Source organism: Phocoena phocoena, chromosome 2, assembly GCF_963924675.1.
Source record: "Phocoena phocoena chromosome 2, mPhoPho1.1, whole genome shotgun sequence".
NCBI lineage: Eukaryota > Metazoa > Chordata > Mammalia > Artiodactyla > Phocoenidae > Phocoena > Phocoena phocoena.
In genome coordinates, this window is record NC_089220.1 from 107,242,811 (window position 1) to 107,268,943 (window position 26,133).

The window sequence follows — 26,133 nt, forward strand, 5'->3', positions numbered from 1 at the left end:
GTTTCTCTCTTCCACATTGCAACCATCATATATTTGAAGCTAACCAGCCTGTCTCCCTTCAGCTAACTCCTTTCCAGATTAAAGAATACCAGTTTCTAAGACCTTTCCTCTTACGAAATGGCTTTTTGGTGTTTTACTATACTCTAGGATATCCTTCCACTTAATGAATATCTCACTTAAGATGTGGAACTTGAAAATGAGCACAGAGCATCAGATGTTCTTTTCATCTCCAGCTCCCTTTTAAGAAGAAGCACAATTTAAAAATCATGTTAACAGCAATATTTCTTTTTTTTTTACATCTTTATTGGAGTATAATTGCTTTACAATGGTGTGTTAGTTTCTGCTTTATAACAATATTTCTTGCTTACTAGAAAAAACAAAACAATTTGCCATGACATATGGAATTGGGACAAAAGGAATTTGAGGAAGTGTCTTTCCTTACTGATGTTAAGGCTGAACGTTCTAGGTTCAGCATTATTACAAGCATTGATTTTGCCTCCTATCTTTTCCAGGAATGTCTGCGTTGAGTTTACTCTTAAGATTACAAAAATCATTTGGTATTTCTGTTTACAAGAATTATTCAACTTTATGCTACACTGAACTGATTTTAATGCTTCAGATAGTTTTTAACAAGGTGGATATATATATGTTCCTACATAACTGAAAATCTTTTGTTTTTACACGTGACAAACAACTTGACTCAGTGAAAGACTTGAAAAATAACCTTTTCTCTTCAAAATTCTTTGTAGATTTTTCATTCTCTTTTAACATTTAATATTGCAGAGCAGTCTGAGGTTGGCCTAAGTTTTGTCCTTTGTAATTCAAATATTTTGTTAGGATGTCTGCAAGTTTGGCTTTTTTTAAATTGATTTTGCTGAAAAGGTAGTGAACTTTTTCAAGATCTTTTTCAGCTCAAGGTGTTATTCATATATTATGCCTCGACGGGTTGCTTTTCTCCCGTTTGTTCTAGTCTCTTCAGTTTTGCTTTGAGTATTGTTAAATACTTTCTCTGTCTTTCAGTTTCTCTCACTGTTTTCTTTTTGCTGTCCTTTGCCTTTGCCTTCTGGAACAGTATCTCAGGTTTTCTTGTAATTTACAGATTCATTTTCCACAGTTTTAGTTCAGTGCTTTTTTGATTTCTGTATGAATTTTAATTGCATTTTTCATTTCCTTGCATCTTCCTTTTTTAAAAAATAAAATCAGATTCTTTTGTCTAAGTTCGTATCTTTCCATTTCAGCCTAGTATCTCCTTAATGCTGTGTCTTCTTTACTGTCATATTTTGTTTACCCTGCTCCATACGACAGGTCAGCCAGTGCAGAACTGTCAGGAGCTCTCAGTGAGCACAAACACTTTTATGTACTTTATATTCTTCCCTTTATATACCTTTCCAGAGTCTCTCTTCCATTAGCATCCTGTTTTCTAGAGGAAGGGTTTTTGTTTGTTTTTTGGAGGAAGGTCTTTTGAAAGTTTTATTGAATAAACAAACATGGAATTGTTCTTATGGTTACATTACATACTGATGATAGTGCAGCTCAAGAGGAAAGTGGGTAAGTGTTAGATGAATGTGGGTTATGCTCTGAGCCTCACCACAATTGCAGAGATTGCAGAGGTGACAAATGATGATGTTGGGAAGAACTATACTTTAATAATCCTTTGTAGTGCAGATTCAGTTGGCATTTCCATTTCTAGAAATGCCTTTGTCCCTCATAATAGAATTATTTTCAGTATCATGCTCCACTGCCTTATACACTCTCACTTGCTACTGTATTCCCAGCACCTAGTTTAGTGCCTGGTACTTAGTAGGCAATTAATACACGTTTTTTTGAATGAATTAGTGTATAGTATAGAGAATTCCAAACATTTTACTAAAAATGTCTTCAGAATTCTAGATCACTATCAGAGGTATCATTTCTTTAATTTTTTCAGAGATTATGTTGCCTTTACCTTGTGGGTGGCATTTTTTCATAGTTCTTTTTTTTTTAAATTATGTATTTATGGCTGCATTGGGTCTTTGTTGCTGCGCGCGGGCTTTCTCTAGTTGTGGTGAGCGGGGGCTACTCCTCATTGCAGTGTGCGGGCTTCTCATTGCGGTGGCTTCTCTTGTTGCCAAGCACGGGCTCTAGGTGCACAGTCTTCAGTAGCTGTTGCACATGGGCTCAGTAGTTGTGGCTCGCAGGTTCTAGAGCACAGGCTTAGTAGTTGTGGCGTATGGGCTTAGTTGCTCCGCGGCATGTGGGATCTTCCCGGACCAGGGCTCGAACCCATGTCCCCTGCATTGACAGGTGGATTCTTTAACCACTGTGCCACCAGGGATGCCCCATAGTTCTTATGTGATGTTTTCCCCCACACACAGTTTTTGCTCATCGTTTTATGAAGTAAGATCTATGTGGACTCAACGTCAGCAATGATTGGTTGTTGGCACTAAGCTCTCTACTTGGGTAAAGGATGTATTTTCTTCTCAGATCTATGGCTAAATGGCAGGTTAATGTGCTGCCATTATTAATGCGCTGAATTTCTCTCTTACATCCCAGTTGCTGTCAAGCACTCACTTGGTATAGCTCTGCTCTCCTAGGTGACATCTTCTCTTGAACTGCACCCTGGTTCTTTGACACTGCCTTGAGAGAGCAGGTGGAAAAGTACAATGTGTCTTATCTCTCTTAAGAGATATTGATGGCATTTACCTGTTAGATATTTACTTTGTAGGATTCATTGTGCCACCTCTGTTTTACCCTTTCTGCTCTGTCATCTTATAAGTTCTATATGCATATAGAAAGATGGTAAACGGGAGTGAGCAAGAACAGAAATCTTTGGTTTCATCATAAAGTAATAGCTGGGGCCTTCCCTGGTGGCACAGTGGTTGAGAGTCCGCCTGCCGATGCAGGGGACACGGGTTCGTGCCCCGGTCCGGGAAGATCCCACATGCCGCGGAGCGGCTGGGCCCGTGAGCCATGGCCGCTGAGCCTGCGCGTCCGGAGCCTGTGCTCCGCAAAGGGAGAGGCCGCAACAGTGAGAGGCCCGCGTACAGCAAAAAATAAAAACAAAATAAAGTAATAGCTGGATGGTGTATGTTGGCTGCCAGGTTTTCTAGATGGTACACTCCCAAGGAGAGGTATAAATTGCCTTTTTTACCACCCACCCCATGCCACCCCCTTTTTTAGCTATCTCTGTTCCGTGTGGTGAGGCCCTGGTATTTATCAATATAGTGCCATCAGTCTTATACTATTAGAATGTAGAGACTTTTCCCACATTCTAACATGAGGTTTTTTAGTACTGTTCAGTTATTGATAGGGTAATATTTTTTCTGTGTGTGTGTGTGTGTGTGTGTGTGTGTGTGTGTGTGTGTGTCTTCCTGGGTATTTTAGTGGGTAGTGAGAAAGACTACAGTGGATTCTGCTATTTAGACATAATTTGAAACCTGGAGTTTAATAAGGCTGGCTTAACTGAACTGAAGCTGATTGGTTAAGTCCTCTCTGAGGATTGTCTCCTCTAATTGCAGGTTTTGCCCCTATCGTGATATTGTATTTTTCCCCAGTTCTGTTTGCTTTTCTCTTTTACTTACCCACAATTAGACACCACCACCCCCAGCAGTAGAATGACAAGGAATCTATATTATTTTTAGTAGGGACAGGCCCTGTGAGTAGAGGGATTTAGCCTTTGCTAGACTATGTTCTGAATCTCTGATAGTTCAAGAAGAAGCAAGGAGAAAAGAGGTATGAGTAAAGTTGTGCTAGAGGATGTGCCAGGGCCTGTATTGATAGAGGGAGGATTGCCGCCTGGCAGTGGTAGTAGAAATAAGTCTCTTCGGAATGGGAAACTAACTCTAGAGAATTCCTAGTTAAGACTGCCGAATTTCCGGGCAATTGCAAATATTGTACTCTCCCCTGTGGAGATGGAGTGGGAATTAGCTTTTCCCTTGGTCCAATGTGACTTGGTTAGAAATACAGCTGAACCTGTTTGTCTTGTCTATTGTGGTGTGATAACCACCTAGGAAGGGTCTGTTTTTTGTGGGAGTTTATTTCAGCCTCTTTGCCTGTATTGTTTCCTTTAACAGCTCTTTAAATTTTCTTTTTCCAGCAATGATGTTGTCCACTGGGCATATACTGACCAATGTGGCAGGTCTGAGAACATAGCTGAAGCTGAAAATAGGAAAGCTGGGGGCAAGGAAGAGCCTTGAATCTTGAGGTGGGACGTTGACTCTAAGATGTCCTTGAGCAGTGGAGCCTCCGGAGGGAAAGGAGTGGATGCAAACCCGGTTGAGACATACGACAGTGGGGATGAATGGGACATTGGAGTAGGGAATCTCATCATTGACCTGGACGCCGATCTGGAAAAGGACCAGCAGAAACTGGAAATGTCAGGCTCAAAGGAGGTGGGGATACCAGCTCCCAATGCTGTGGCTACACTACCAGACAACATCAAGTTTGTGACCCCAGTGCCAGGTCCTCAAGGGAAGGAAGGCAAATCAAAATCTAAAAGGAATAAGAGTGGCAAAGACACTAGCAAACCCACTCCAGGGACGTCCCTGTTCACTCCAAGTGAGGGGGCAGCTAGCAAGAAAGAGGTGCAGGGACGCTCAGGAGATGGTGCCAATGCAGGAAGCCTGGTTGCTGCTATTGCTCCCAAGGGCTCAGAGAAGGCGGCTAAGGCATCCCGCAGTGTAGCCGGCTCCAAAAAGGAGAAGGAGAACAGCTCATCTAAGAGCAAGAAGGAGAGAAGCGAAGGAGTGGGGACTTGTTCAGAAAAGGATCCTGGGGTCCTCCAGCCAGTTCCCTTGGGAGGACGTGGTGGTCAGTATGATGGAAGCACAGGGGTGGATCCAGGAGCTGTGGAGCCACTTGGGAGTATAGCTATTGAGCCTGGGGCAGCGCTCAACCCTTTGGGAGCTAAACCGGAGCCAGAGGAAGGGGAGAATGAGTGTCGCCCGCTAAAGAAAGTCAAGTCTGAAAAGGTAAGAGGTGGCCAGATCTGGCTGCCCACTGCCAGTCAGAACTGCCCTGGACTAACCGCCAAATGCTATGTGCACTCTGTGGGAGCCTCATTAGTTTGTGGGTAATGACCAATTACAAGGTCAGAGCAGCTGGTAATGATAACGTGGTTTTGTTCCAAATTAGGGGATTCCCTACAGATTCATTAACAGCAGGCCTGGACATTTTGGAGAAGAGTGTCTGTTGTTGTGGGTAGCTGCTTGGTAGAATGAATTTTCCGTAAGTCAAGAACCTCCAGCCTTGTCCTTGTCCCACCTCAGATACTTGTTACTAGAGGCTGGCATCAACCTTTATATGGTTCCCAGCTTGATTGACATTTCATCCTTAGAGTCATTGATAAACTTAACAAGTTGATAAACTTAATAGGCTTTCAATTGAGTGCTGTTTTTAATGGGATAAATGGTGCTGCTGGGTCTCTGGAAGAGAAAAGGGTTAAGTAAGTTTCATTACATGGTATCTACCAAGTGTTCTGTTGGTGACTGCCAAAGAGCAAAAGGTCACAGTTTGGGGCAGGTAAACAGTGGAGCAGGAGGTACTGAGGTACTTAATCAGGTCTTATGGATTAGTGTAGTGGCTATGAAAGTTTGGCCTTGAAGGAGATTCTTTGGACACTAAAGTATAGTTCTTGTCTGGGTATCTCCCTCAACTATTGGGAATCAAGGTCTCCTGGTGGTTTAATAGCTGCCATATGGTGTAATGATACCTTGCCTTCTGCTTGACTTGGAAGGACAGGTGCCTGCAGCCCCACAAGGGGTTCTCCTCCTTTGGGAAGATGATCTTAGTTCATGTCTCAGTAAATGGAGTTTGGAGGCCTAGACCAGAGTGGGTGTGAATCTAGGGTCAGCTCAGGCTGCCTTAAACTTCTGCAGCTTACAATTTCCTGCAAAGCGGCTGGCCTGGTAATGTGCTGTTCACTGGCTCTTGATTTTCCGCTCTGTGTTCTGCTCACCCTATGCTTTCAGCTGATTCCAGAAGATGCAGTATAAATTGATTTCTCTGTAATTGCATCAGCTGCAGCAGGGAATACCTCTTTCCATATGTAAGTGTTAATAGAGGCAGGATGTGTATGTTTGGGTGGTGGTGTCCTCTCAGTGCTAGGTTACGCTTTCTTTGCTGTAGGTGTTTTGGTCCTTGCCTCTGGCACATCTGTGACTCTTAGCAACATCTGGGCTTCCCTGGTAACAGGACTGTGAATTTTCTTCCACTAATAACACAATGGTTTATTCCCTTTTACCAGTGGCAGCTGCCAGAGAGTCTGCCTATGTTTAGGTGGCAGATGCTACAGTCCACCTCAGCAGAGTCAAGTTCCAGCTGGTTACTGGCATGGTGCATCGTGTGCTGGCTGTGATTTACCATTTTCTCTGGGGTGCAGATGGATAATACTGTTTTAAAGAGGCTTAGGAGTACCAGGAGTTCTTGCTTCTATTCCAGGCCCATTAGACTGTTCCCTACATCTGGCTCCAGTAAACTCTTGCTGTATATCCGTGTTCATAATCTTTGTTCTTCCTGTGCTGAAAAGTGGCCACTTCTGAGGGTGGCCTTCAGTTTCCTTTCTGTTTAGAACTCTTGACTCATGTTGCAATCTTCTAAGCCCAGTAGTGGTCTGTGGATGAAAGGATTAATGATGCTTATCTTCATATTGGATTTAAGTCTAAATGTCCTTGAGAGTCTCCAACAGAGAAGCAATGGAACCCTTTTTCTTCTTACAGGTTCGGGGACTGGTTGGGTGGCTGCCCTTCAGATTATAATTGGGCTGAAAGATGCAGTATATTCAGCTAAGAATACACCTTGGTGCCAGGGAGGTTTGCTTCTTAATAATATAGCTGTGTTATATGCCTTGTCACCCCAAAAGACTGAGATTGGGGCAGTGGAATGGGAGAGAAAAGGGAAAGAGACTGTGCTTCTGTTTTTGGAGGAAAGGTAAAATTGCTGAGAAGTACTCTTAGAAGGGGAAATTTGCTGTGCAGTTTGATGTCACTCTAAGCAAGAACCTGCTTTCTCAGTTCTTTTCCCTGTTCCCTCAACCCTCTTGAACAGTCTGGTTCTGTGGGGTGCCATTCTAAAGCATTTGGCCATTGAAATAAATAATTATGTAAATAAATATTTGGAAGTTGCTAGGAGATGAAAACACTGTGCAGAAAGACAGCGTTTCTGGAATGGGAGGAGGGGAAGGTGCAAAAGGGAACGCAGGCTAGGAATCTCGGAGTGGAGCAGCTTTTGAGAAACAAGGATCCCAGGTTGTTGGGCATAAGAGGTGTTTGAGTCGGTGTTTGATGATTAACACTATAACTCATAAGCTAAGTCTTTAAAAACTTTCTTAAGATTTTTGTCTCTGAGATATGGGCTTGCCTATGGCTTAACTGGTTTGGAATGCTTTCTTCCACGTGGGGGACAACCAACAGAACCAAAACAACAAAACAGATGTTTTGATATAATCTAGGAATTACATACTCTGAGCTGGAAGCTGTCATGAAGAGGGAAAACTCATAAAATTTGGAAAGTGTCTTAGCTGGAGTCTCCTCACCCATACCCACTCCTGTAACCCCTTGGAAACAAGAGAGAGAAGACAAGTGGAGTTTGTGGTGTAGGACAGAATTGTCACATGTCTACAACTAGCTAATTAGGGAGATTTGAATATTCTAATTCTCTACCTCAGGACCTCCTCTCTCATCAAGGTGGGTATCTCAGTCTATGGCTGAGCGAATTTCAGTCAGCCAAGAATGTGAATTTCCCTTCATGGGATCCCACTTTTGCTCCACCACACCTCTCTCTGGCAGGCTTCACTGTGCTATTTCCCAGAGTTCTAGGAGAGACCTAGAGAGTCTTAGCAACTACTGCTGCCCTGAATTGTCATTGAACACTCTTGCTTCATACTTCCTGCCAGCTGAAGCGATGGGGGAGGGAATGTTGAGGAATAAACAAGACAGAGCCTTCCAGCTCCTGTCTGTTCCTTGTCTTTGGTTTGATTGATAGGTTGTTGAGTTAGGGATGGAAAGGGAGGTAGGATGAGGGAGAGTGCCTGTCTGAATGTCCCCAGCTTAGTGCTCACGTTACCACTCTGACAGGCAAGAAAAAAGAATTTACAAACCACAGAAGGCAGTGATCTATCTGTGTTGACTCTGAGTTGGGGCTTAAACCAGGAGTTTAAGGTGAGACTCCTTTTTTTTCCAGATTGTATAAAGTAAAGCTCTAGTGGCTAAAGGATCTAGAAGTTTGCAGCCAGAAGCTCTCCTTGTCTCTTCAGCTGCTGCTTTTTATCTTGGAAGGTAGAAACACTGCACTGTGCTTTCCCCATGTTTGTGTCTTAGCTTCTGCTGCTCTCAGAATGCTGCATACACATATTTACCACTTACCCATTAGTTTAGGAGACAAAACTAAAGTGTGCTCTTTGCTCTTTCCCCTTCCGATCATGTTTGCTATCATATCCTGTGTTCTAAGAGCATCTTCCTTTGCCCTTGATTTTGTTTTCTTGCCCTAGTTTATGCCTTCCATCTCATTTCTCTCGTGTTGCAATCCCTCATTGCTCAACCAAGGTCAGGTCTCTTTTATTCCTTCTGATCCAGGGCTTGCTCTCTTAACACCTTCCTCCTTCACAAGCTGTTCTTTCTCAGCTAGTGATGAAATAGCAGTTAGCCTTGCTTCCTGAAGCCAAATGCCCTCAAGCATTTTCCTTCTTGGAAAAAATTAAAAGAAGTTGATATTTATGTGGGACAGAGATGCATTCTCTAACTACAACGAAGTCTGAGCTTAATTTATTTTTTCTTCAGCAGCTCTGTTTTCCATCCGGGTGTTGTAATTCAAGGAGGGCCCTGAGAAAGATTATCTTGTCCAATCTCCTCACTTTATAGAAGAGGGAACTGAGACCAGGGAGGTCATGTGACTTACCTAGACTGTCACAGGTAGTCAGTGGCAAAGCCAGGTTTTTGTTTACCAAGTTCTTCTGGCATATTGTTACTCTGGGATTCTTAACAAATCCTTCATTGTTATGAAGGATTCTGTTTTCCCACTTAAAGACTACCTCAGAAACATTGGATGTAAATGCCTAGGTGCTCTTAAGACTGCTTTCATTTGTTTTCTATACCGATTTTAATATTGTAGGCACTCAGTAAACAAAGGATCTTTGAGTTTCACTTTCTTTGGTAAGGTGATGATGTTTACAAAGAACAACCATTTATAGCTGGTGCTGAACCTCCCCTGTTATACATACAGACGGAAAGTTACTTTTTAAACTGCTACTTTGAGTTTGACTTCCTGAGAGAGAGTGTGTGTGTGTGTGTGTGTGTGTGTGTGTGTGTGTTCTGGAGTATTGCATTCAGTCAAATTTTCATTGTAATCATTGAGGCATTGCCAGTTCCCTCTTTATTTGGCAATTGCAGGTATGAAAAAAAAAAAAAACCCTGCCCTTGTGCTTCTTGGATATATCACTAACAGGCAGACTGTAAATGTATTGTGGATATTAACTGTTTTGTAAAGAGATGATACTGTTAGATACCATTGTCATGTTTCATTCATTCTGTATATTAACTGAGTGCATTTTACATTCCAGGTATTGTGCTTAGTACTGGGTGTACACTGGTGAACAGAACAGAGATGGTTGCTGCTCTTTGCTTACAGTTTACCATCTAGAGCAGAGTTCCTGAAATTGTGGTCCATAAAACCATGTGCATCATGTCATCTGAATGTCAGAAATGCAGAGTCTTAGACCTTACCCCAGATCTGCTAAATAAGTTTTAGGGGTAGGGGCCCAGAAATCTGTACTTCCAGAAGACTCTCCAGACAATTGGTATATACTTTAATGTTTGTGAATTTTCTTTAACCATCATTAAAGGTGGGCACTTCATAAGCTGGGCATTGGGAGCCACTTCCAACCTAAAACACCAGTCTTGTAAACTTGAACTGCACATGAGCTCTTATGCATAACTTAGTGATTAAGAGTATAAAGTCTGGAGCCAAACGACCGGGGTTTGTATCCCAGCTTTGACACTTATTAACTGAGTGATATTGAACAAATTACTTAACTGAGCTACCTCAGTTTTCTCATCTGCAAAATGAGGAAACAATAGTTCCTTAATAGGATTTTTGTGAAATTCAATTAGTTAATTCATATAAAACACTTAGAACGGTGTTTGGCACATACGGAGCATTTAGTAAATATTACAAAAGAAGAATAACATGATTTGAGTTGAAATATGTCTCAGTTTGCTGTAGGCAATAATGGGCTGAAATATAACAACATACCACCTATACCAGAAGCCCAGTATGAATAGATAAGCATGTTGGCTAAGACGTGCAGCACCGTTCTCAGGAGAAGTTCCAAACCTGGATTGGGAAGCTTGAATGCTGGTAATGTGTTCTAAGGGCCCTGATATTTATAGTGGGGTTTGATGAGGTAGAAACCAGAAATTGGCTTCAAAGGATATTGAAGTGGCCTGTTGAATTTCAGATTTCATATGAATTGAGTTTCCTTTTTGGCCATATCCCTGGTATGGGGTTGAGTATGTGGGATAGATATTACTGTGGGTTTGCCAGCAGGTGCAATCTCATGTATGCTGGAAGAGCACTAAATGTTTCTGTTTCTGCACAAGAGTACATGGAAAATCTAAGTCCTAGTCCTTAATCTTCCTCCCCCAGCGTGAACTTGTATTTTTGCCATTTGTGTATAAGAGCTTTTACCAACAGAGCTCATCCAGGGAGGCAGCAGGGCTTGGGCTTTCAGGCTGGAGATGGCAGTAACATGCACAGCTGAGATCCTGCCACTGCTGGCTGTCTGAGCCCTCCTCTCTGTGGTTTTCACTCTTCAGGCCATGCTTGAGTAACCCACCTCCAGAGCTGCTGACAGGGCTGTGTTCAGAGGCCTTGGAAATTACACTATTCATTTCCTTATCATCCCCTGACCTGCAGTGCAGAGCCTTCTGGTGCAGGAACAAGGCAGAAAAAAATCCAGACGGCTCCCAGCCAGCATGTGTCAAGGGCTACAAAGAAGGAAATTGGACTTGCTCACTTAAAAACGTTGGGGTTAGGCTTTGATTTTTGGTTCCTGCTGAGAGTTATTTGTGTGTGTGCGAATGTTCTATCTCAGTGTATATGTATAGAAATGAGTCTGTGCGTGGCAAAGCTGTAGAGGAGGAGCATCTGAAAGTAGAGAGCAGAGAGGAGATTGCTTTTCTCTTCATTTAATTTCCCAGTTGTGCCATTGGGATGGGCCTGGAAGGATTACCATCAGGAAAGTGCTAGGCCATATTAATATTTTAAAATATATTTCTCTAGGTACAGTTTAGTCACGGTTGAGAGCACCCACCCGAGTACGAAGCTTCCCAGGCTGGCTGAGGAGACATTTTTAACAAATCCTATTCTCTGAAGTTGTTCATCCTAGGTGACATTGACATAGTCAATATTTAAGCTACCTAAGAAAGTATAGAGTTTGGGTCAGTCTTCAGTAAGAGGAATAGCTCTTTTGAGATGGAGAATAGTATGACAAAGGAAAGATAGGGATTCATAGCATTTTGTGATTTTTTTTACTTATGGAGCAAGATTCTCTTGTTTTCAGAGCCTGTCCTTGTGTTTTTAGTGTTATGAAACAAGCTACTTCTTTCTTCCTTTGGGCATTTCTCTTGCCTTAGGAGACCCAAAGGAAACACTTTTCAGACTGAAGAAGTAATATGTGCCTGGTAAGGTTCTTGAGCAGAGTTTACAATCATTCTGACCTTAATTTTCCTTTTTCTGGATTTCCACTGCTTTAATGTCATTTGTGACATTGGAGCCCTTGTGAAGTGGGGGAAAAAAAAAGTCTTTTAGCTTTCAGAACCTGGAGATGTTTTTAAATCCTAAGTGTCTCTCTTGTTGGAAGTGCTCCGTAGAGAAGTGTTTTTACATGAGAAAGGTGACAGCTAAGGTGAGAGAGAATTACTTCCTTTTACCTTCTTATAAAACTGTTATCCCTATACCAGCAACATCAGCATAGCATCTGGGAACTTGTTAGAAATTCAAGTATCAGGCCCCATCCCAGGCCCCCAAGTCAGAAACTCTAGGCTTAAGGCCCAGCAATTTATGTTTTACCGTTAGCTCTCCCATTGATCATGATACACACTAAAGTTTGAGCTCCACTGTTGTAGAGCACATTGTCCTCTTAATAGTGAAGATCAAATTCACCAAAAACTTGAAGGGGTAAAAAGTAACTCTGGACAGTAGGTATGATTTTTTTTTTTTTTTTTTATTTCCTGAGTGATGTTCAGATATATCTTTTCTCTTTATGGGCAAACTGACAGGAGCCTAAAATTGGAAGCAATCCTAAGGGTTTGGGACTTTGAAAGCAAAAGGGATATTTAACTTTTGTGTGTGTGTGTGTGTGTGTGTGTGTGTGTGTGTGTGTGGTACGCGGGCCTCTCACTGTTGTGGTCTCTCCCGTTGTGGAGCACAGGCTCCGGATGTGCAGGCTCAGCGCCCATGGCTCACGGGCCCAGCTGCTCCACGGCATGTGGGATCTTCCCGGACCGGGGCACGAACCCGTGTCCCCTGCATTGGCAGGCGGACTCTCAACCACTGCGCCACCAGGGAAGCCCCTGAATTATTTTTCTAAGCATTGAAATGGCTATAACATGATTGTTTTAGTAAATGTGCTGCCGAAGCGAGCACAACATGATTGTTTTAGTTCGGAAAGCTTTTTTTTCCTTCTGTTAATCTTTGAAGAGTGCAGACTTTAGCCTTTTGAAAGGATTAGAACTACAGGTAGTCTAAATGGTCAAGAGAAGAATAAGGATTGAGATGCTTCTTTTTGTGAATTTGTCACTAGCTGCAGGAAATAAAAAGGCAGTTCTTAGATTTTTAGGAGGTGCTCAGTTTTCAACTTGAAATATTGTCCACTGGGAGAGTACACTTCGACTGTGTGCCTGTGAAAAATACACTAATTGAGTATTTTCAAATTTGAGACCACTGGGTTCCAGCCTTAGTGGCAAATACTAGCTTGGTTTAAATGAGCCAAACCTTTACATTAAATCCGTTCTTGGCCTTTTTTTTTTTGATTGAGGTATAATTGACATAACATTATATTAATTTTGGGTGCACAATGTAATGATATAATATTTGTATATGTTGCTAAATGATCACTTCAGTAAGTCCAGTTAACATCCTTATTGTTACAAAAAAAAAAAATTTTTTTCTTGTGATGAGAATTTTCAAGATTTACTTTCCTAGCTACTTTCAAATATGCAATACAGTATTATTAAATATAGTCACTATGCTTTATGTGATATCCCCACGACTTATTCATTTTGTAACTGGAAATGTACCTTTTGACCTCCTTCACCCATTTCGCCCACCCCCCACCCCCTACCCCAGGCAGCCACCAATCTGTTCTCTATGTCCATGTCCTCAGGATTTTGTTTACTTGTTTTTAGATTCCACAGATAAGTGGAATCATACGGTATTTATCTTTTTCTGTGTGAATTATTTCACTTAGCATAATACCCATTCATGCAGTCACAAATGGCAAGATTTCATTCTTTTTATGGTCAAATAATATTGCATTGTGTATATGTGTATATATATATACACATGCACACCCCACGTTTTCTTTACGCATTTATCCATTGATGGACATTGAGGTTCTTTCCATGTCTTGGCTATTGTAAATAATGCTGCAGTGAACATGGGGGTGCATATGTGGTTTTTTTTTAACATGTCTTTTCAAATCAGTATTTTTGTTTTCTTCAGATAAATACCCAGAAATGGAATTGCTAGATCATATGGTAGTTCTATTTTTAATTTTTTGAGGAACCTCCAAACTGTCTTCTATAGTGGCTGCACAATTTACATTCCCACCAACAGTGCACAAGGGCTCCCTTTTCTCCACAACCTTGCCAACACATGTTATTTCTTGTCTTTTTAATAGCCGTTTTAACAGGTGTGAGGTACTATCTCATTGTGGTTTTGATTGGCATTTCTCTGATGATTAGTGATATTGAGTATCTTTTTGTGTACCTGTTGGCCATCTCTTTGTATTCTCTTGGCCTCTGTTTTTGTTTAGTAATGGGTTCTCTTTACTGTAAAAAGTTTTTTGTAAACTGGTACTCCAGCCCATTCAGCTCAGACTTGACATTTCCTATTTGATATGTTTCTTTCAAGTTAAATACTTAACTCTGCACTGACTGGTACAGAGAGTATTGTAGAAAGGAGGTGTACATATTCATCATATACCAACCAAAGTAGCATGAGGTTAGAGAAATTCTGGATGAAGAGTCTCTTGGCGCTGAGGCTTCTCAAGTGGAGGTGCGTGTCAGACAGAATCCCTTCTGGAGCTTCTACAAAGTAAAAGTGCCCTACTGAAGTAAAATCTACAGGGTTGGGGACCCCAAGCATGTACATATTTTTTTAAAACTTCAGCAGGTACTTTTAATGTGCCTCTTGGTTAAAAACCACTGTCGTGGGCTTCCTGGTGGCGCAGTGGTTGAGAGTCCGCCTGCCGATGCAGGGGATTCGGGTTCGTGTCCCGGTCCGGGAAGATCCCACATGCCGCGGAGCGGCTGGGCCCGTGAGCCATGGCCGCTGAGCCTGCGCGTCTGGAGCCTGTGCTCCACCACGGGAGAGGCCACAGCAGTGAGAGGCCCGCGTACCGCAGAGAAAAAAAAAAAAAAAAAACCACTGTCGTTGCGGAAAGGACTTTGATTTCACTATACAGCCTCTGGAAATCCCTGTTACTCACTCAGCCAGGGAACATTTAAAGTTCTTGCTTTTTGCCATTTGCAGATGGAGCTGTGCACTGCACTTTAGATATCGTGTGATCCTCAGGTGTTTTACAGCATGGTCAAGATCTTCCTCCAGCTTTCCTTTTTCATTGCTCATTGTGTTGGGATCATTTAGGTATAGACATAATGAATCTGACTTCTCATTATCCCCTTAATTAGGAGAATTAATTAATAAATTTTTGATAGTTATAGCCTTTAAGGTAGAGCATCCAGGGCTTCTCTGGTGGTACAGTGGTTGAGAATCTGCCTGCCGATGCAGGGGACACGGGTTCGTGCCCCGGTCCGGGAAGATCCCACATGCCACGGAGCGGCTAGGCCCGTGAGCCATGGCCGCTGAGCCTGCGCTCCGCAGCGGGAGAGGCCACAACATTGATAGGCCTGTGTATCACAAAAACAAAACAAACAAGCAAACAAAAAAAAGTAGAGCATCCATATCAGTGTTACTGATTCATTTTAAAATTATTGTTTCAGATTTTTTAAAGCAAATTTGAACAAAATTCCTATGACTAGATATGTTTTGCCATATATAGGCAACTTGTGGTTTTTTTCTATTTAAATTGGAGGGGAGCAGAAGACAGGTTTAGATAATCTAAATTTATTGCTAATCCAAAAGCAGCTTCTTTTCTCTTTGATTTGTGAATGTATTTCTGTGCTTATGTTGGACAATAGGTGGTCTTAATTTTCCAGAAATCCATGACACTCCAATATAAAATAATGCAGCTATCCAATAAAGACCTGTTCCTGAGCCTTCTTCTGGACATATTCAAATTAAACATGCTGTTTTAAGAAGAGACAGCATCACTTCACAAAAGTAGTAGAGGTTCACTGTCTTTCTTTGCTTTCTTTTTGTAAACACATACTATTTCTTTGAAGTCAGGAAGAAAATTAAATGTTTTTGAGTATAAAGTATTTCCCTACTGGGATTTTAAGTCTCATTATAGTTAGAATGCTAATTGTTATCAGAGATGAACACATACTTGAATATGCTGCAAACTTATAGTTAAAATCATTATGGAATGTCATGTTTGGGGCAAAATTATAATCACATAACCTGAAATTTTCATATAATAAATTTTTTTTAAAATTCGGCTGCACTGCACATCATGTGGGATCTTAGTTCCCTGACCAGGGATCGAACCTGAGCCCCCTGCAGTGGAAGCACAGAGTCTTAACCACTGGACCGCCAGTGAAGTCCCCATATAATAAAATTTAAAACATGGTTTTTAGTACTGATAATTGTATTATCTATGCTGTCAAAATTTACAGTAATCTATACTTAAATGGATCTTTTTAGGTTTTTGAGTATGCATATACCATTGCAAAGGAGGAGAAAAAATTGGCAAATGTGGGGAAGAAGTCATCATACAAAGTGACTACACATTTATATACACCATATTAGACTAGATCTTAATTCTATCAGTATGCAGATTCCTAAACATCTGGTAGAGTGTCTGTTTTAGATAAAATATGCCATAAGGCATTTTTCCTTTTGCTTATACATATGTTGGAGATTGCCATACTGGCTTCATAAATTCAACATGAACAATTTTTTCTTTAGCATTGAAGCAAACCATTATTTCTTCAGTTGCGGTCTCATGTAAAAGCTGGCTTGTGTTTGAGGACTGTATTGATGAAAAATATGTATTTGTAAGCACTAGAATTACCCAAACCCTGGCAAAATGCTTACACTATGAGGAGACACATTGCAATGGAAACCAGAGAAGTGAACAGCCAGTTCAAGTCTCCCATCTCTGGCTCCCTCCAGAGTGTATACTCAATGGATGGAATAACTGCTAGGCCCAAACCATTCACATTGTTCTTTGTTTTTTCTTTTTCTTTCTTTCTTTTTTTTGCCAGTCACATAAAGTTGATTTGGTTATGTTATCTATTTAGTGTACAGAAGTATTTTATGACAGAAGAAATCTTGGGGTCCAGAGTCTCTCTATAGTGGAAATTTACGGGTCGATGGATTGAATCCAGCCCAATATAATGATTATTCTTCTGTAGCATTTACTTTTCAGTTCTGACTTTCTTTTCTTTTCTTTTTTTAAATTTATTTATTTATTTATGGCTGCATCGGGTCTCCATTGCTGTGTGCAGGCTTCCTCTAGTTGGGGCGAGCGGGGGCTACTCTTCATTGTGGTGCGCGGACTTCTCATTGCGGTGGCTTCTCTTGTTGCAGAGCACAGGCTCTAGGCATGCTGGCTTCAGTAGTTGTGGCTGGCGGGCTCAGTAGTTGTGGCTCACGGACTCTAGAGCTCAGGCTCAGTAGTTGTGGCACACGGGGTTAGTTGCTCCACGGCATGTGGGATCTTCCCGGACCAGGGCTCAAACCCGTGTCCCCTGCATTGGCAGGTGGATTCTTAAGCACTCTGCCACTAGGGAAGTCCCAGTTCTGACTTTCTTGTTCCTCACAATACCACAAATTCCTTCTCTTTAGGTTCCCTTGATCACTGAAGAAATAAAGCCATTTGTATATGCTAACCTCATATCTTATCCTTGAGTTAAACAAAAACCATCCTATAGGCAAACTGAAGAACAGAGCTGTTCTCGTCCTACCAACATAAATATCCTTGAGCCTAATCTCTCTTTCTTAGGCCCAGTGCCTTTTGTAACCTCCTTCAGCTACTCTTCATTTTCTGTCCTTTTCTGACTTACACTTAGAATCTATATCATGCTTCTTTAATATCCTGTAGTTGTTTTAATTATTTTTTGTTATTTATGATACTCACTTTTACATTTGTTATTGATCCAGTCCTAACCGTATGGGATTATATTTCATTATGGAGATTTAGAGAGGGGCTTTTCTTCTCTCCAATTGAAAGTAAGTAGCCAGGAAAAAGTAGTCATTTTTATATGTTCTACCATGGGTATTCATTACAGTCTGGACACAGCATTGGTTGTATCAAGAAAACCACTGTACTACTGACTACAGGTTTTTACCTGCTGTGAATAGGATACCTTATTTGAAGGCTTGGTGCCAGTGCTATGCTTCTAGCTGTGTACTGGTGGCAGCTCTTGGCCAGAACATTGCAGTTGGCCTATAGGACTGGAGAGACAGAAGTTTTCGTGTTGAAGAGCTAAGTGAAATGTTTTTGGTTGTAGGCCAATGCATCGCTGAGGAAGAAGGAAAGTACAGTTTGCCACTCCCTGGGAAGCAGTTTGGCTAGAGCAAAGCTACCGGAAATGGAATTCTGAACTTATTGATTTAGGAAGCTTTGGGGTTTTTTCCCTTAGCCTTTGTGAAATGGAGCTTCTTTTCAAAGCGGGGGAAGGGATGGGATAGAGCGGACTTAAAGGCTCAAAATAATGTCACTTTCCAACTCTTCAATCAGCCCTTTTAGAACTAAGCAGGTAGGTGTCCTTAGATATCGCACAAAGAGGAAAAACTGACTGTTGTTTAGAAACCAAGTTAGTTAAGGCTGTCTCTGGCTTCTTCTGGATTAGTGACCTGAAGTGGCATTCAATGCAGAGAAAAGTCTGGAAAGGTAGTTGGAAAATAATACTCCAACGACATTTTCATATTTGACTAATATTTTCAGATTTTTCATTTGTTTTTATTCCCTAGTCACATTTCATCTTCCATTTCATATCTAATAACCAAAAGCAGGAGCAAAGAGGCAGCAAATCCCACTTTAATCCTTCCCATTCCCTTGCCCGCATAGAGCTTTTTTTTTTTTTTTTTTTTTTTGCGATACCCGGGCCTCTCACTGTTGTGGCCTCTCCCGTTGTGGAGCACAGGCTCTGGACGTGCAGGCTCAGCGGCCATGGCTCACGGGCCCAGCCGCTCCGCGGCATGTGGGATCTTCCCGGACCGGGGCACGAACCCGCGTCCCCTGCATTAGCAGGAGGACTCTCAACCACTGCACCACCAGGGAAGCCCCCGCATAGAGCTTTGATGCTGGTGAAAGCTTGTTGAAATGAACTGGGAGCAGCCTGAGAGGTATGTTTGGATGATTGTGACAGTGAGGAAGTAGTGGAGTTGGGCTTTGTGATGGTGGGGTTTGGAATGAGTGCCTAAATATAAACTTTGATGGTTTAGTTTTATTTTTAACAACAACAAATAAATATTACTACTTTTGCTATCACCTGTTTACTTGCTACTGGCAAGAAAAATAGCAAATGGCTGGTTTATCACCCTTTAGGGATGGTTTTGGGTAGGAATTTGAGATCAGTGTAGTTTAGGACTTGATAGCAAGAGATGATATCTTTGGCCTAAATAATACCTCCCAAGAAACAAACTTATAAAGGAAACTTAGATTTTATTTATTTATTTATTATTATTTTCTTTTTGGCCAAGCCATGGGGCTTGCGGGAGTTCCCCCACCAGGGATTGAACCCAGGCCACGGAAGTGAAAGCACAGAATCCTAATCACTAGACCACCAGGGAACTCCCAGAAACTTAGATTTTAATTTGGTGCTCACTTAGTAAAAATTATCTTTTCTTAAATGTTCTCCTACTGACCTTATCTTAGGAAATGGTTCCTTATCATTGTATTTATCCTGCTTATATTCTTCTACATCTTTCAGAAACATTTCCCAAGTTCAACTTGCAGGCTACTGAGTAGTAAATCTAGTAGGAGAGACAGAATGGAATCAAATAATCACATGCATATCAGGGTCACTGTCAGAGAAAATATCCATGAAGAAGTTTGAGTAAATATCTGAAGAATGAGTAGTAGTTAATTTGGAGAAGGGAGTTAAATGAATGAACAACCAAGTGGAAATGTCCCTTAAGGTCTAGAGGTTATGAGAGAGAACTGGAAATCTAAAGATATGGGGATTACTAATGTGAACAAGTAAATGGTAATTGATGCCATAAAGGTGGGTGAGCTACCTAGGGAGAATGTGACCCTTGAATGAGACAAAAAGGAAGGGGCCCAGGATAGATCCCTGAGGAGCACCAAGAATGTAGCTAACTTAGATGGCATACTGGGCAGTGCTTCCCTGTGTAATGGAGAGTGTACAAACCTACAACAGGGAACACATGTCTACAAAATCATTTTTAAATTCTCTGAAAGGGATTATAGAACTTGCTTAGGGGCTTCCCTGGTGGCACAGTGGTTAAGAATCCGCCTGCCAATGCAGGGGACATGGGTTCGAGCCCTGGTCTGGGAATATCCCACATGCCGTGGAGCAACTAAGCCCGTGTGCCACAACTACTGAGCCTGTGCCCTAGAGCCCGCGAGCCACACCACTGAGCCCGCATGCCACAAAGACTGAAGCCCACGCGCCTAGAGCCTGTGCTCCGCAACAAGAGAAGCCACCGCAATGAGAAACCTGCGCACCACAACAGAGTAACCCCCGCTCCCTGCAACTAGAGAAAGCCCGTGAGCAGCAACGAAGACCCAATGCATCCAAAAATAAAATAAATAAGTTTCTTTAAAAAAAAAAAAAAAAAGAACTTGATTAGCTCTGTAGTTAGATTTGGTTTACTGGATTGAGTCATGCTTTAAGGAAAAGTTCCTTCCCCATGCTACTTGTGAATAATGAAAGTGATCTTTGCTTTGTACTTTAACCACTTTCCCTATTTTTTTCTGCCTTTCACAGCCTCTTCCAAATCATTCTGAACTTCCACAATGGAATTAAAATGAAAGCATAGACTTTGTAATTAGACCTGTATTTGAACCCCAGCACTGCCACTGAATATATGTGGAATCTTGCAAACTGCCTCTCTGAATCTCATTTTCCTTAAATTGTTATGGATTAAAAACACACTGTAAGTGCATAGTATGTGGTAGTCTAGTAGTTGTAAGCCAGCAGCAAATGGTTGTTCCGTTTTATTTTTTCTTCCTTGCAACCTCTCCTGTTTTTCCCAGGCAGGTGAGTTTTTTCATCTGTGATCATGGTAACAGCAGCTTTTCTGCTGGAGCAAAGGAGTTTTGTATTTCAGTGGTAAAACCCCTTACTGGAGAGAAAGTAGAAGGAGGGTTTCTGGAGGGTAATCCAGAAGTTTCAACAACAGCATCATTGGCATTTGGGGCTGAGGGCAGCCCAATGTATTGTAGGATGTTTAGCAGTATCTTTGCCTTTACCCACTAGGTGCCAATAGCATTCCCCCCAAGCTGAGACAAACAAAAATGTCTCCAGGCATTGCCAGATGTCCCCTAGAGGGCAAAATCCCATTTGAGAACTATTTGCTAAAATACTGTTTCTTGATGTGGGTGTTACACGGCTGTGTTTATATAATTTTATGTTTATGAAAATGCAGTGAGTTGCATAATATATGCAGTTTTCTGTTGTTAATGTTATGTTTCCACACACACACACACACACACACACACGCACACATACAAATCTTTATCTTTTTTTTTACCAAAGGCAGTAGAGAACCAGGCTCTAACCAATAGCTATGTCTAACTATGTCTAGGTTTTCACTCTCTTTTAATCCCTAAAAGGTGGGATGGAATTATGGGGGGAAAGGGGTCTATGGTAGGATGGAAAGGCAAAAAATAGTCTAAAAATTTGGCTTCCAAATGTCTCTTTTCAACTCCTAGTCAATAGGGTGTGGAATTTCAATGTAGGAAAATTTCTATTACAAGATTTCAGAAATAAGCTCTGGGTGCAGGACAGATTATTAGCAAAACAGGTATCTTCTTTCCCACCCTCTCTTCTGTATTGTGACAGCAAAGGAGAGGGTCACCCGATTTTGGGTCATTTCCACTCTTATGACCTCTTTCTTGATGGCCCATTGAAGTTACTTCTGAAAGTGTTTGCTTTTATCTTTGATATAAAATCTTTCAGTTTTTCTCCACTATGTATGGGTGGGTAAATTGTCCTTCCATATTGGATGATATTGCCTGCTCCCTGAGAAAACTGTCCCCAGAGAAGTCATTGGATAGGACCTAGGCTGGAAACAGGAGGTCCAGTAAACCACCTCAGTGTCTTAGGAGGAGTCCAAGAAAAGATCGCGTTTTGAAGTTTGAAAGATCTTGCAAAGAGAGGGCAGGCCTTGGGCCAAGCAGCCTTTGAGGTAGTAACGGGGCTCATAAACGAGAACTGGCATGTGCCCACGGAATTTCTCATCCTGTCTCCACAGTTGGCCGAGGAGGGAAGTGTGTGGAAGGCTCTGTAAGTGGAAGGATTGTTCTTGGCTTTGGCTGTTGTGTGGCTGGAAACAGCAGGGAGGGAGCTTGGACCTGGTCTCTGGAGTCTAGGCATTGTCCTGAGAAGGTTTTTTTCCCCGCTTCCATTTCTTGTTGTTAATGTTTTTTTCCCTCCCCTCCCCAACCCCCTTTAGTACTTAACATTTCAAGGTACAGGAAATAGTTGCATATTGAGTGTTTTATAACTCTTCTAACACAGCCTATTAATATTGGTCTGCCAAGACGAAAGCCGGAAGGGATTTAACTAGGTAGAATCAAGGCTCATAACTTTTATTAAAGTACCCTGAGCAAGGTACCTTCGGTTTATTTGGAAGTGTTTAAGTTTTACTGAAATCCCATCATTGCCAGCATGGTTTTTTAAAAAGGATAGACAGCCATGGGGACTTCCCTTGGGGGCGCAGTGGTTAAGAATCCGCCTGCCAATGCAGGGGACACGGGTTCGAGCCCTGGTCTGGGAAGATCCCACATGCCACGGACAGCTAACCCCGTGGGCCACAACTACTGAGCCTGTGCTCTAGAGCCCATGTGCTACAACTACTGAGCCTGCACTCTAGAGCCAGCGTGCCACAACTACTGAGCCCTTGCACCTAGAGCTGGTGCTCCGCTACAAGAGAAGCCACTGCAATGAGAAGCCCGAGCCCCGCAACAAAGAGTAGCCCCCGCTCGAAGCAACTAGAGAAAGCCTGTGCGCAGCAACGAAAGACCCAACGCAGCCAAAGAAAAAAAGACAGCCATGGTGGCTAAACCAAGGAGACCATAAGACCTGAAGTTGGCAGCAACATGAGCCGTCTGAGGACAAAAGGAGAGCGTTGGTATGGGAAAGAAACGTAACTATGTCTCTGGACCCCTGTCCCCTCATTATTCTTTACTGGCCCTGGCAGCTGCCAAAGCTTGCTCAATAGAGTTGTGGGCTGGGGATTGTTTCTTAATCCCTGTAAGGAGTACCAAACCTCAGCTGTGTTATCTAGGCTCTGAGCCTCTGGCACTTGGCTAAGGCACTTGCTGAGGCATCTGGTGACTCTAGACAAAAGCCTATTTTGTCAGTGAGAAGATTGGGGCAAAGTACAAGCATTGTTATCTCTGATGCCCTCAGAGCAAACTGTCTACTTGGCAAGTGGGAGAGTCTTGACCTTGTGAATTACAGCAACCTGTCCACGTGGTTTTAGGTTTCTTTGAGATTATTTTCTTCTCCTGAAGTTTCAGCGTTTAGGCATTAAAATCCACTATTAATGCTTTTTTTAAAAAAAGTTTTAAATACAAAAGTAATAAGTGCTTTATTTTAAAGAATTTGGAAAACGCAGAAAGGTAAAAGGAACAAGAGAAAAATCATGTTTAATTCTACCATATTCATTTTCTTAATGGAAGAATTTTTTTAATGTGAAGCTGGCTGAGATTCTTCGTTCAGGGCTGGCTTGTACATGACCTATATACCTCATAAAGCTCAATCCTGTTCCCTTAAGTTTAAGCATCTTTTATTTTACCATTTGAGAACTGACCTGGTCGGGCTCTGCTTGGCTAGATTTTATTACATTTGATGAAATCTCACCCTGGAGTATGAAACTATCTTCTATATTTAAGTTTTTATAACTTATTTTAAGCCAAGTTTTTATCTTCATCTGTGATTATCTTTAGAAGTCTGGGTGTTCCTGTTTTAAATTAGTGGTGGTGAATGAATGTGTAGGGGGAGATGGTTTTGTTATTTTTAAAGGCTAAATATTGACCTGCTTTCTCAAACCCTTTTTTGGAAAGAGGTGTCTGTGGTATCAGTTAACATAATAATTTGCTTTCATTGATGAGCATTGTCAATTTTGTCTTTTGAGATTTCTTGTTGTATAAAAGAAAAGCGCTGTTTTTCATGGAATCTTGAGACAAACTGAGCTACAGGAACTTTTTCTTTTCCCCTAGAGCAACATTTTAGTTAAGGCAACAGCACAGAAACAAATCCTCCCTTTTTCTCTATATAATTTTCTATCTGGATTTATGTTGACCAGTCTGGAGCTTCTGCTTATTAGATATTTACATAGATATTATAGATTTTTGTTTAACTCTTAAAGGTTTATGGTAAAGAAGATGGAAATCTTGGCTTAGTAGGGAAATTATTTTGGTCTTGTTTATTATTCCTTATTAACATTAAAATGAGACAGGAACTTCAAGACACTGGTGTCTGAAAGTACTCTTTGACATTTGCAGTATCAGGTATAGCCATTCCCAAAAGAGACCTTCATTAATATACCCTAAAGATCTTTTGACAGGACAGAAATGGGGAGAGATGCTAGTTGGGCCTGTTTTTATTTATATTCTCTGAAAGTGTGCATTCTATACTGGTAGGTTATTATTGTAGATTTTCTTTTCGTTTAACATGGAATCTCTCCATATAATAGGAGAGAGAGAGCTTCCAGTCAAAATAATCACTCTAGCAGCTCTGAGACTAATCTTTGGAACTATCTTTTTACAGTCTTTCAAATTTTGGTTTGAAGAAATCAAATCAGACAGAAATGTAGATCAATGGAACAGGATAGAAAGTCCAGAGATAAACCCACACACCTATGGTCACCTTATCTTTGATAAAGGAGGCAAGAATATACAATGGAGAAAAGACAGGCTCTTCAGTAAGTGGTGCTGGGAAAACTGGGCAGCTACATGTAAAAGAATGAAATTAGAACACTCCCTAACACCATACACAAAAATTAACTCAAAATGGATTAAAGACCTAAGTGTAATGCCAGACACTATAAAACTCTTAGAGGAAAACATAGGAAGAACACTCTGTGACATAGATCACAGCAAGATCCTTTTTGACCCACCCCCTAGAGAAATGGAAATTAAAACAAAAATAAACAAAATGGGACCTAATGAAACTTAAAAGCTTTTACACAGCAAAGGAAACCATAAACAAGACAAAAAGAATGGGAGAAAATATTTGCTAATGAAGCAACTGACAAAGGATTAATCTCCAAAATTTACAAGCAGCTCATGCAGCTCAATATCAAAAACACAAACAACCCAAACCAAAAATGGGCAGAAGACCTAAATAGACATTTCTCCAAAGAAGATATACAGATTGCCAACAAACACATGAAAAGATACTCAGCATCACTAATCATTAGAGAAACGTAAATCAAAACTACAATGAGGTATCACCTCACACCAGTCAGAATGGCCATCATCAAAAAATCTAGAAACAATAAATGCTGGAGAGGGTGTGGAGAAAAGGAAACCCTCTTGCACTGTTGGTGGGAATGTAAATTGATACAGCCACTATGGAGAACAGTATGGAGATTCCTTAAAAAACTAAAAATAGAATTACCATATGACCCAGCAATCCCACTACTGGGCATATACCCTGAGAAAACCATAATTCAAAAAGAGTCATGTACCACAATGTTCATTGCAGCTCTATTTACAATAGCCAGGACATGGAAGCAACCTAAGTGTACATCAACAGATGAATGGATAAAGAAGATGTGGCACATATGTACAATGGAATATTACTCAGCCATAAAAAGAAATGAAATTGAGTTATTTGTAGTGAGGTGGATGGACCTAGAGTCTATCATAGAGTGGAGTAAGTCAGAAAGAGAAAAACAGATACTGTACGCTAACACATATATATGAAATCTTAAAAAAAAAAAAAAAGTTTCTGATGAACCTAGGGGCAGGACCGGAATAAAGACATAGACATAGAGAATGGACTTGAGGACAAGGGGAGGGGGAAGGGTAAGCTGGGATGAAGTGAGAGAGCAACATTAACATATATACACTATCAAATGTAAAATAGATAGCTAGTGGAAAGCAGCTGCATAGCAGAGGGAAATCAGCTCTGTGCTTTGCGACCACCTAGAGGGGTGGGATAAGGAGTGTGGGAAGGAGCCGCAAGAGGGAGGGGATATGGGGATATATGTATGCATATAGCTGATTCACTGCTTTACTGCAGAAGCTGACACAACACTGTAAAGCAATTATACTCCAATAAAGTTGTTAAAAAAAAAAATCAAATCAGGATTGACACCTAATAGTAGGTTTTGACCATGAGATTGATTTAAGAATTTAAGGAAATCTAGGAAAATCTTTGTAAATCTTCCATGTTATTAACTTAAATTTTATATGAATAGAAGGTTGAGAAATTATGGAGCCCAAGCTGTGGGTAGAATTTCTGTTTTTTCATGTTTATCAGATGGCTTTAATGTTCCCGCCTTTCCTTATTTATTGTCAAAAGGTAGAAATTAACCTATTTCTAGAATCCATTAATGACTAATAGATAGTTGGAGAATTTGGTTGCAAGAGGTGAGCTAAACAGGTTA

At 41.2% G+C, this 26,133-nt stretch overlaps 1 protein-coding gene across 1 annotated transcript in view; it reads left to right on the forward strand.

The window, feature by feature from the left end:
- ZNF609 (zinc finger protein 609) overlaps positions 1-26,133 on the forward strand; it is a 222,528-nt gene that overhangs the window by 23,927 nt on the left and 172,468 nt on the right. Inside the window, exon 2 of the mRNA XM_065872148.1 lies at positions 4,076-4,949. Within this exon, the coding sequence (XP_065728220.1) occupies positions 4,203-4,949 (747 nt within the window). The 5' untranslated portion in view covers positions 4,076-4,202. The remainder of the gene's footprint in view (positions 1-4,075; positions 4,950-26,133) is intronic.